The sequence below is a fragment of the Coturnix japonica genome, chromosome 1 (genome assembly GCF_001577835.2).
Source record: "Coturnix japonica isolate 7356 chromosome 1, Coturnix japonica 2.1, whole genome shotgun sequence".
In the NCBI taxonomy this organism is placed as follows: Eukaryota; Metazoa; Chordata; class Aves; order Galliformes; family Phasianidae; genus Coturnix; species Coturnix japonica.
The window spans coordinates 17,865,389-17,877,511 of NC_029516.1; the positions used below are offsets into that span (position 1 = coordinate 17,865,389).

General features: G+C 36.0%; 1 protein-coding gene across 2 annotated transcripts in view; it reads right to left on the reverse strand.

Moving 5' to 3' along the window:
* Nucleotides 1-383: 383 nt before the first annotated feature.
* Nucleotides 384-12,123, reverse strand: part of IL17REL (interleukin 17 receptor E like) — a 43,782-nt gene continuing 32,042 nt past the window's right edge. The window contains exons 9-17 of one of the 2 annotated variants that reach the window (XM_015852306.2): nt 11,688-11,742; nt 11,304-11,467; nt 8,886-8,933; nt 8,198-8,255; nt 7,845-7,990; nt 5,305-5,364; nt 4,342-4,399; nt 2,303-2,357; nt 384-1,319 (exon numbers count right to left, since the gene is read on the reverse strand). In XM_015852306.2, coding sequence (XP_015707792.1) covers nt 1,292-1,319; nt 2,303-2,357; nt 4,342-4,399; nt 5,305-5,364; nt 7,845-7,990; nt 8,198-8,255; nt 8,886-8,933; nt 11,304-11,467; nt 11,688-11,742 — 672 coding nt within the window. In that variant the 3' untranslated portion in view covers nt 384-1,291. The remainder of the gene's footprint in view (nt 1,320-2,302; nt 2,358-4,341; nt 4,400-5,304; nt 5,365-7,844; nt 7,991-8,197; nt 8,256-8,885; nt 8,934-11,303; nt 11,468-11,687; nt 11,743-12,123) is intronic. The other variant, XM_015852315.2, reaches the window with a different exon arrangement.

The following is a 12,123-nucleotide window of genomic DNA, read 5'->3' on the forward strand; positions in this document are numbered from 1 at the left end:
ACTAAAGAGTAATGTTAATGCTCCCTTAGTCAAACACGATGTTTCTGGCTGCAGTCTGGAAGGCATTAAAGGAAAAAGCAGATGTTTGAATAGATCGGTGCTTCTATTTCACAGTCAAAGCAAGTAAATAAATGCTTCTCAAAGGCTGCCTTTCCACGTCTGCTTTTGGAGCTGTAGCACTGCACTGAATAGGAATCTATCTAGTAGATGTGTGCTCTACACAGTGAAGTTTTAATATCAAATGAGCCAGGTAGTGTTTGTCCTCTTGAGAGTCCAACTAAAACCTTGTTTCACCATAGCAGAAATGACTCATACCTTATTTGTACTCCGTAAATTCTCTGAAAATCATGAGAAAAAAAAAACAAACACATTCAGATGGAAAATATTTTTTATTGATCAAATTCTTGTTCCACACCCTCACTCCCCTCCCATCTTTTTGATCTCACATGAGCAATTCTACATGGTTTTAGGATTTGTTATTAATAATCTTTTAAATGACTTTATTTCCTTTTTACACAACAGGAAGTAAGGATGTTTGACAGGAGTGTTCCTCAAAACGTAGGCCAAATGTTTTATAATCAGTACAAAGTGTAATATTATTCTCAAATGTTACATATAAATACTGATATAATGGGAAAACAACAACAAAAACAAACAAAAAACTTCAGTTATTTCCACCTAACTGTTTCCTTCTAGGCTGGATTTTCATGTGACTGTTTTAAGTAACTATCAAACCAAAGACCTCCTCCGATAAATAGGAGTTATCTCCAAGTCAAATGCAAATGTAAACACAGAAATCAGTTATTAGATATATTTAAGGAACATGGTCTGTCACAATGAGGTCAACAGAGTGGCATCAGAAAACAAAGAAGGATATTGTAAAAAGATGAGAAAACTTCCTTTCTTCATTTCCCAAAAACTTTTTCTTATGGTTTAAAAAGAAGAGTTACAAATAAGCACATCTGAAATTCTTGTTCTATAGGTACTGTGAAATTATTCATTTAAAGCACATCATATATAAAATATTATTTTAGAAGGAAAATGTGAACCTGATTCTCTAACTACATGATCTAAGATGTGCTTTGTTTTGAAATACTGTGAAATGAGGAATCATAATTCAGCTTCTTTTGGACATTAATGTAGGTCTAACTTGCTAAATTCTCCACCCATAAGAATAATCCCACAGAATTAGGAGAATTTATTAAGATGTGAGATGCCAGTTTGCAAGTTATACCAAAAAGCAACTCGATGTTGATAAGCTGCTAAGGAGATTGAAAATGTGTTGTTAAATTCAATGCAAGGAATGCACACTCTTCATTCTAGGGGAGAAACAGAAAATGAAAGATAATTTTTTTCTTTGCACTGAGAAAGAGTTGGTTGCATTCTTACATAGTTGGAGTTAGCAATAACTGTAACGATTTACCTATAGCTTGAGGACTTGACTGCCCAAACCACACAGTGACTTTGAACAAATGCACAAAAATGAGATACTTTATTCTTAGTGGTACCATCTAGCAAGGCAAAAAGCAAAGACAACCCCAAATCGAAGATGGCAGCAGCTTTTCAACCACATGATTTGCCTAACTTTGGCAAGGCTGTGTATTTTAAACATCTTTGAACGACAACTTTTCAGAAAAACTCTACTCTTTCTTGTGTTCTAGGTTGCTCCCATTGTTCCAAGTTGCCTCCAAAAGGACATCCTTAAAGAAAGAGCTTTTTGAGAAGCTCAGGGTCTTACCAAATCATACATTCATTGACTCCATTAATTACTGACTTCTTTACAGCCTAGGAATAAGTGTTTTGTGATGGATGTGGGGAAAAAAAAAAAAAAAAAAAAAAAAGAAAAAAAAAGAAAAAAAAAAAGACTGGAACAGCTGAGCAAGTACAGCAGAGAGAACAGGGTGTTGTGATCCCCCCTGCAAATATCAGGAGAAAGGCAGGAGATAAGTGCTAATAATATGAAAGCCATCCTCAGTAAATCTGATTTTTCCAGGGCTCTTGAAGGCTGAATGCTTGTTTTACAAATTTCTCACTTCCATTGGTTATTTATCACCGTTTGTCTTTTTGTCTCTCTAGCAGCTATCTCTCAGGCCAGACTGCATGAGAGCTAGAACAAAGGAGTAAGAGGTGCCAACAGGAGAGAGAAGGAAAGGGGAGAGATAGGAACCTGACATTCCTGTCAGAAAGTAAAAAAAATTCACTCTTCTTCCATTCCTTAGAGACAGTAAAATGACGTTTCCAGAATTAACTGTGCCAACTCTTAAATTCTGTTAACAATGCATTGAAGAGAATGGCTGAATACCTGTGTGTCATGGCCTTTGCAGGGTTTTCATTACCGTATGTCTGTCCACGAAAACCTGAAGAAGCAAGTCAAAATGTAAAGTGTCATTTTGTTTTCATTTCAGCTCATACATTTTTTTCACATTAACTGACTCCAGTTATTTTTTCATTTGGAATGGATATGTTTCGTCTTAAATCAGCTAAATAATGTTTTAGAATATTTTGCTTCTAATGCAGTCCAAGGAAGTGGGCAAAGAAATAATAAAACTGGAAAGAGAAGCAAGTTTTGCCTTTGGGTTTTGTGTTTGAGAAATAAAATGCATGTCAACAACATCATTGCTCTTTTGGCACACTGACACTACATGGAATCTTTACTAAAATGTAGTAACGATATAAGTTCCTATTTCACAAAGATGCAGACAATAGATATTTTCACTTTTGTAAGACTGTTTCTCAATCATTTGACATTTAGTAGAATTGAGCTGCCGCAAGTTATGGACAAATTCTACATTTAATATGTCTTTCTTTCTTTTAGCATATTGGGTTCAAGGACAAATGGTACCACACTGTAAGAACTACCACCCTAGATGAGGTTGTCTTTAAGGAACATTCTTCATCTCTTGATTTTTGAAAGCTCTTACTTGAGAAGATGTCTTAACTTCTGAAAATAAGCACTTGAGAATTCAAAATTCTTAGTAGTAATGCTGTTGCATTCAGTATCTGACACATGACAAAACAGGCAGTTGATGACTCCTGATGAGCCAGTAAGAGCACAAAGATTATGAGTTGGAGCCACACAGTTTAGAATCTCACCACTGAGAAAGTTTGCACGAGCTATCTCAGAAGGAAGTTTCAGCAATCTCTTAATGGAAAGATGTTGTTATTATTATTAATCTCCACAAATTCTTGATAAGAACAGAAATTATGATGACAAATTCCACATTTTAATCAAACATGTCCAGAAAACTCTTTATTCAGTTTTCAGTGTTCCACCATTTTCATTTAATACATAGATCCATTTTCTCCTATTAGAAGGCAGGAGAGAATTCCCTGACTGTCATCCTTGAAACCTATTATTTTTGATGCTTTTTTTCATATTTTTCACATTTGTTAAATGGAAACTATGAATAAGGAGAATGCATCCAGATTGCATGAATCACAACATTCAAAAATTAACTGATTCATCTCGAGTGGACTTATCGTGAGTACAGAAGAAAACTGAACAAGCAGTGTTTGCACAGAGAACCGCAGTTGGATTGCAAATTCAAGTGCCAAGTATCAGGCTTATGAATCTGAAACTACAGTTAACTACACACAGAGCAAATCTTTCATAGGAATTGCTATGTTTACAATGAACTGGGAGGGGAAGTCTTTGTGTGAGTTTGGGGTGTGTTTTTTTCTTGCAGTGCTCAGATTGAGCTTTCTCTCAGCTCGACTCCTTTTTAGACTTTTTAGTTCTGCAAAACCTAAGGCTGTGTTCTTCACCGTGAACCCTGGAGGCTTATTTACTTCAGATTGATCAGATTTTACAGTGCAACCATCAGGGGTTGGAGATTTCAGAATATTATGACTTCTTGAGTGAATGTGAGTGCACTTGAACTCATAATACTATCCTTGGCAGTACTTCTTCAGTGGAGAAAACTCCTGCTGTTCCATTTGCAGAGGTGGAGAATTAACAGTAGAGCTATGCTGCAATCACTACAATGATGGAAGTGCATGCCCACTTGCCAAGGATTGTTTTTAAACTAGTTACTTCATCTACCGAGAGCACGGCAAATGTAGGTGTGGCATGCAGCACTTGGCACAGGCTGGTAAATTCACCCAGGGAGCAGAGAAGACAGACAGCCACACAAGTTGCCCTTACAGTAGCTAATTAAAAGCTGGTTTAGGTAGGAATCCATTGTCTATAAAGGAAGCTGAGCATCTCTAGCTCACATGTAGACATCTACATTCAGTCAGATGAACCCGATCGTCATTTCCCAATGAAAGCATCCCTCACTTGAGATGCTTTCTTCCATTCAGTCATAACCTGGTTTTTCTTTAGTCACCGTAAGTACTTACCACAGTGGATATCACAGATCTGCAGTGGAACTGAATAATCTACATCTGTCCTCCAGCCCTTGTAAAAGAAAGAACTGAGTCTTATTCCCCTTTCAGCAGTACTGTTACTAAACAATTCTGTTTACATCAATAATAAAATGCTGCTTTATTAGTCTACTTGACTGAGTACATTTTTATTCTATTTTTAAAGAAATGTGCACGGAGACTTCAGTCCAGTGAGTCACTATCATTTTTAGGCTTCTAAATGTTAAAATCAATCCGTTTTTTCTTGTTTGAAGAGTTATGTTCTGACAGATGTTATCTTATTTACACAACAGACAATTTATGCAGGAAAACATCAACTCAAGAACTCAAGAGACTCAAGAAACACCAAGTTGAGAACTCTTAATTCCAGAGAGGAGAAAACCAATCAGCTTCATATTCATTTTCTATCAATGATGTCTTAATGAAGTTCAGCTACAGTTAGTGTGCAAAACAATCAGTGATTTGGTACTGCTGTGCTTTCAGGAGCGCTAATTCTAGCATACTACGTACTTACTGTGCTGTTAGCTATATGCCTAACCTTTTTCAGCTGATGTCAAAATTTCAAAGATTCATCTATGATTTACTTGGATCTCTTAACTAACCTTGTATTAGAAACAAAGGAACATACAGAGACAGGATTAACAGTTTCCTGTCGATATCCCTTTATCTGCCACTTACAAAGCAGCAGGATCACTGACAGCAACTTCTCTGTTAATTAAATCATCTCAACAAGAGGTGGTGGCAGCACTTCAAGCTATAAATAATGCTCTCTGCCAACTCCATTTGCACAGCAATCAGATCTGGCTAGGAGGAGGAAGTTGGGAGGGTGCCTGATGATTTCCTTTTTTTAAAATTTTTTTATTTTTCTTTTGTTCTTTTTTTTCTTTATTATGACTTGTTTATTTTGTACACAGTACCTGGCAAAATCAATATACGTACCTGAATGCAAATTGTTGACCCACACATTTCCCGTGACACTGCGATTGACACAGAATCTCCCTTAAGAAAAGAAAGAAAAAGAAAGGAAGAAAAGAAAGAAAAAGGAAGGAAGGAAGGAAGGAAGGAAGGAAGGAAGGAAGGAAGGAAGGAAGGAAGGAAGGAAGAAGGAAAGAAGGAAGTAAGGAAGGATAGGAAGGAAGTAAGAAGGAGGAGGAAGGAAGGAAAGGAAGGAAGGAAAGGAAGGAAGGAAAGGAAGGAGGATGTAAGGAGGAAGGAAGGAAGGAAGGAAGGAAGGAAGGAAGGAAGGAAGGAAGGAAGGAAGGAAGGAGGAAGGAATGGACAAGCAAGAAGGAAGGACGGAATAAGGAAGGAAGGAAGGAAGGAAGGAAGGAAGGAAGGAAGGAAGGAAGGAAGGAAGGAAGGAAGGAAGGAAGGAAGGGGAAAAAAAAAGAAAAAAAAAACTATTATTTTCCATATCCTGAAACAATGAAAAAATATTGTCTTTCCAACTTTTTTTTTTTCTTTTTTCTTTCCTGTTTTACTGTTTTGGAAAATTAACATATAAAGTAAAAAATATAAGAGTACACATTCCTCATGGAAGGTTACATATTTTCAGAGATATCTGAAAATATATCTGAAAATATCTCTGGCTCTCAATGACCATAATCAGCCAGGGTAGTTTTGCCAAGCACAGTCTGGATTGTGCATAGGAACGAGGCAAATATTCCTTCCTGTACTTTGTGAAGTACCATGAGGGAAGACACCCTCCCACCAAGGCTGCTGACACCATGTTAGCACCAAGTATCTTCACTTCTTTTCCCTGGTGTATGTGAGTTGAAGGAATGACCCTTTCTTCTCAGTTCTTGTGGGTTTCCCATCATATTGTATGCCAAGAACAAGCTCAGCCTTAGGGTAAAATTGTCCTAAATGACTGTTCTGACACTTAACATTTGATTGTTTCTAGTTTGTTCTCAAACTAATTTTGGTTAGTTCACTAATGGCTTTGCATCTCACACTGTTTTCTTTAGTGTGGCAAACTCCTAAAATAATTTCGGGTAAATTAGGTGAATGTGTTCTTACTCAAGCACAACCAAACTGGGATTACTAGAAAGAACATCAGTTTCTGGGAACACAGAGCTAAGTCATTATGAAAATTTTGTGTATATTGCTCACAGTGGTGAGACGGGAACTGTGTGTAACTTATGTGGGCTCCCACTGTGTCACAGTACACAAAGGAAATCACAACTTTGCACGAGAAGGAAGAAAAAAAGCATTTCTAAACATATCAGTGCCCTTCATGAAAGACACTGCACAACACCTTGCTCTGCCTTATCAGTATTGTACCATTAGCCTTCTCACTTTGCAATTTACACAGTGAGCATTTAAAACCAAAAGTCTAAATTCCACAGATTTTATTTGAAATAAGCCAATTGAAGGGAAACTACACTGATAAAAGTTCACAGAACATATTGTTTGTCAACTGTTTCTACATTGGTCTCCATCTCTGCCAGTAATAAGCATTTCCCTGCATGTCTTGCTCCATAAGGACAGAATTCTCCTACTCTTCTCAGTGACATCCACCTAGATGATCTTTTGAGGTCCCTTTCAATCCCTGACATTCTGTGATTCTGTGAGTCTGTGACTTTTGATAGACACGTGCCCCCATTTCTCAGATCTCTTGGAGGAGATACCATGTTTCACTTAAACTCAGCTTCAACTTGTTAACAAAACCCAGAGTTGGAAAACTCAGCTTGGAACAAATGCTTAGCTACACTCAGAACAAGGGATGTAATAAAAAATCTAAACTGATTCTTTAGAAAATAAATTCAGTTTCAGTTTTCAGTGTCTATCCCTTTGAGTTTAAGAAGTCAACTGCTTGCTTAAGCTGCCCTCCTGTCAACAACCCCCTGCTGTGTGCATGCTGCATGCTGAAAGGATCAAGGACTGAAAAAGCAGTCTTGCCCTCCCACAGTCTTTTTCCTCTCTCCCTTCTTTTTTCTGGAAGAAACAGTTGTGCAGTCAGAAGTTGTTGTGCAGTCCCAGTCAGCTGTCTGAAAAAGTTTAATTGTCTGAAAACTTTCCTTTTTGTGTGTGCTGAAGTGGATTTCTTTTGGCAACCATGAGATTTAGAGTAGCTCAAGACCTTTGTGGAATTGTGCCTTAAGTCTTAAATTTAATGATGTGAGGCTTGTGTGGTCAGCTACATCAGTGACCCATATATGAAAAGCTAACAGTTACTTTTGCTATATTTGTAACACAAATACTGTGCCACAAAAATGATGTTAAAAATATTAAGGTTCTGCTCAATGCTAGTTACTTTCTTTGACATGATTCATTTGACCTCAGCCTCCTTATTTACATCTTCCATCAGTGTGAGATCAGAATTAGAACTTCATGGTTTAAAAATGTTCCAGCAATTGTTCCAATAAGTACATGCATGTGCTTATTAACTCTTTCAAGCTGCATAGCAATAAATGAAATAATAAACAAATGCAGTTAGATTTGGTGAAAAGTATTACAGAATTTGAAGATATACAAACCACAGAGACTGAATGGCGCAACCCAGCAGATTCACACGAGGCCAGCTGTGTCCTGTTACACACCAGCACTGAGAAGTGTGCTTTGGTTTGCGATGTGAAGAAAACTTGTATTTGATCTGCAGCTGCAGATGTTCTCATCTTCCAAGCTGACAATAGGGAAAAATAATTACTTTTCATACTGATCAACACTGGACCTACTGGGAAGTTTATACATAGAAGTAAAGAACTGTCAAAACTCTTTGCTATAATTTACAGGGTACAATGATGTGAATACATAAGAAAAGAGAAAACTTGCTTAATGGAGAAAGCAATTCACAAATCAATATTACGTCATTTTAAAAATATATATTTACCTGGAAATTCTCCATGAGCAAATGGACACTTAACCCAAGAGCCTTGTTTGGTTGTAAACTGAAACCAGAGAAATTAGAAAATAATTTCCAGTTAGGAAAACTGTTTTGTTGTTTCTTTTTATTTCAGTCTGTGTGTACAGATTCAAGTACACAATATCACTGCACTCCAGAAAAGGAAGATGAATTCACAGCTTTTCTGCTCCATGGTATCCTCTAACATTTTATTTAAATTAGATCCCTGCATGCTCAATTTTACAGAAACATGTAGTTCTATTGACTTAAAAGTACTCTACAATGAAATAATAATGTGCCAACATTAATCTTACGTGGCATTTTTTCCTCACCAATAATAAACAGTGCTCCAGTAAATGTAGCATTTCAATCAATCATTTTTATTATCAAATATTTAATATGAAAAATGTCTACATTAATTTTAATATATGCTTTCGAGTTTATGTGTATGACCAAAAGCATTTTCACTGCTTTTTCTTAAGTGGACAAATCTGGGCACTATCTGACATTTGTCAGATCATTGCAGCTGCACTATCAAAGAACCTCCTTTTAATCTAATCTTTCACATTTCCTTCATTTCTATTTCCCATTCATCAGATATATATATATATAAATCCTGAATAATAATATCAGTTGAGAAAGAGGACAGGAAAGAGGTTTTTAACAAAGAAACTACCTTCATGCAAAGTCTTGGGTGAGTGTCCACACGAGAATACTTAACCTGCTTGAAAGAGAGTACTGAGCATTAGCTTGGTTCATTGACTATTTGCAGAAAATTATTACCCCAGATTTTCTTGGTTTAATAACAGAGAAAGGAACTGGTTTACTTACTGGCATGAAATACTAAAAATAGAAACAACTGCTATTTTGGATTCCTGAATAATTCGCTTATATTTATCCATAACATGTAGCATTTCTACAGTCAGTCTAACCCATTAGAGTTTAATTAATTGATTTTGTTGTGACTTGTGTACAAAATTCTGATTACACAGTAGTCTTCTTCCAGTCCCTTATTCATCAATACTGTTGCAGAATGTTTAAACATTCATTCCAGAGTGCTGTTGGATTAACACTTTTACCTTCAGTTAATTCTCAATTTTCAGTATCCCTATTCAAGAAAAGACTTAAACATAGAATGAATTTCAGAAACCCACTTAAATGATCTACAAAATGTTTCTTTCTTGATTAACAGGAGTTCACCTTCCTATGAAGTTCATTATAAAAAGCCTTATCTCATATAAACAGCAGCTACTCACGGAAGTGCGCTTACAAAGACAAACACCATTGCTCAAGCAGCTGAGCACAGTGGATCCAATGCACAGAACATACTGTCACAACCAAAGTAACACCTCCTTCTTGTATGTTTTTTGATAACCTCACAGTGATCATCCTTAAGCACATCTACAGTAAGGTTGCAGAAAATAGTGCAATGGAAACTATCTGTTCAGAGATGGAGACATCAAAAAAAAGAAAGGCACAGCCTAATTAAAGGGAAGGGTTGAATTGCCTAAGTCAGTACATGTACAAGAGTTTGTGGCATCATGTGTGCTTACTGGGAAAGCCGGCATTATCTGAGTAATCTCTCCATCATACTATAAAGATATTCTTCAAGAAATGGTCAAAATTCAATACCTTTCACAATTAAATTAGAGAAATTAAAAGGAAAAATTAAAAAAAAAAAAAGAGAGAGAGAGAGAGAGACAGACAGAAAAGAAAGAAAAAAAAAAAGAAGAAGAAAAAGGAATCATCCTGTCCATGAATTCAGCAATTACAAGCAATGAGTAAGTACAGGAAAACACTCATTGTCTGTAATAAAACAACCTTGGACAATGTTTTGGTTAATTGATATGACCATTATGACCATTATTAGACACTTCTCATTTTAAGATCCCTTTCTTTTTTCTTTGTTTTTTTTTTTCTTTCCTGCAAGCAATGATTTGTGCTTGTTGTCAGCAGATGATGAATCCCACACTGCCCATTCACATATGTAAAATTAAGCTTATGTGTTTTTGCAAGATCAAATCTTTGTTGAAGCACATAAAATGGTGAATCTGAACAATCACTGAACACTTGGCCAGGAGTTCCTTAACAAAAAAAAAAACAAAACACATTTTAACCCTTCACTCCCTTTCGCATTATGTAATCAGAATCAGTCTGATAATGTTTCAAAACCATTCTATATGTATATGATTTTATTTGCCTTTTGAGATGTTACATGGATTTTACTGGCTTCTCTCCACAATAAAGTCTGAAATTTACTTTTAAAAACGTAAGCTCAAATTTCATGCAATTTCATAAATCCAATGCATTCAGTCCCATAATACTTCAGACTGAAATATGTAGCAGTTCAAGACACATGAATTAAAAATCCTTTCCAGATTAGGAATATAATTGCTGAAAGAACTAAGGAACACAGTATTTCAACACCCACAACTTCAAGGCATTGAATCCAGCTTGAGGCAGCACTTCAAAGAGAACATTATGGAGTATAAAACTACCATCAAGGTACATTTGCATCTCTTGTAAGATCTAAAGAGTTTTTGATTTATCTGACTTCCATTTTAGATATCTAACATTAAATATACAGATTATGATATTATGATATCCAGTCATAATATGCTTTTGTCATAGTGAAGAGAAACATCAGAGACATATCCCTCCAACCTTTCTTAAATACCTATTGTCAGATGAAAAGAGTTGTCCTCTGAATGTGTCTGCTTCATTTCCTTACTTTAAAGAAATCTGAGATGAATAGTTTAGATTCAAACACATAATTTTTAGACAGCAAAGTCAGAGCAGATGAATCATGCCTTTACTATAAATGAAAAGCAGAATCTATCGACCCCAAAGAATGTAGTGAACATTACTAGCTTCACAGTCATGTCCATGTTTTATTTCTTAATAGTGAGTCAACCAGTATTGAACTTTCTGAATAAATTATGTGGTTAGTGTTCAAGAACAGACTGTGGTTACAAATAGTTTAAAGTTTCAGAGAAGAAAAGAGGAATTTGCAACTGCTCTTATTCCAAAGTCTAGCATCACTTTATGCACTGGCCAATCTCACTACTTGAATGAAGAGCTGTATAGCCCTTACCTTCTCAGGAAAACGTTTGAAAGAATCTTGTATATCTTCACAGTGGTCATTAGAGTTCATTAATCTGCACAGGTTAACAATGACAAGCACAGGGCAGGCTGGTTCCCAGGCTAGGGTTTGCGTCACTGGGTTATAAACAATATTATCCCATAATGCCTTTGTATCTGTGCACCAAAAAAAGTGGAAATATTATTAAAAATGTCAAAAAAATGCAATCAGGGAAGGATACTTTAATCTTAAGACCCAAAGTTATTTAATTTACCACAATAGAACAAGCCAGTATGACAATTTTCTTGCAGTTTTGCAATGTATGATTTTCACCTTAGACGAATTTCAAATTGAGACAAAACACACTCAGATAAAGAGTAATCAAAAAATACTTGCCATTTTCAAAGGGACAAAGTTGTAACCTCCTGGCATCTGGAATTGCCAGCCAACCCTACAAACAAAAAATTAGCGCTTAACTAAAGATCTTCAGATACAACAATTTTTAACATTTCAGAAAGGATGTGAAAGACCAGCCTCCCCACTAAAGGCACATATATTATGTCTATTATGTTATTTGGGGAAGTATTTTTGTAAAAGGTTGTTCTGCACTGGTATCTTCAGACTGGGGATGATGAACTAGCCTAGCTAGAATCTGTTGACCTGGAGCTGAAGATGTGATCCCTTGCAGCCAGTCCTATATGTCTACTATTTCTGAGTCATCTATTTGGACCATATTTTATTTAAAAAGACTTCTAACTAGATATTTATTGTTTCTTACAGTGCATATTCTAAGGGTAACAAAAGACATTTAAGAACCATAATGGCAGATCTC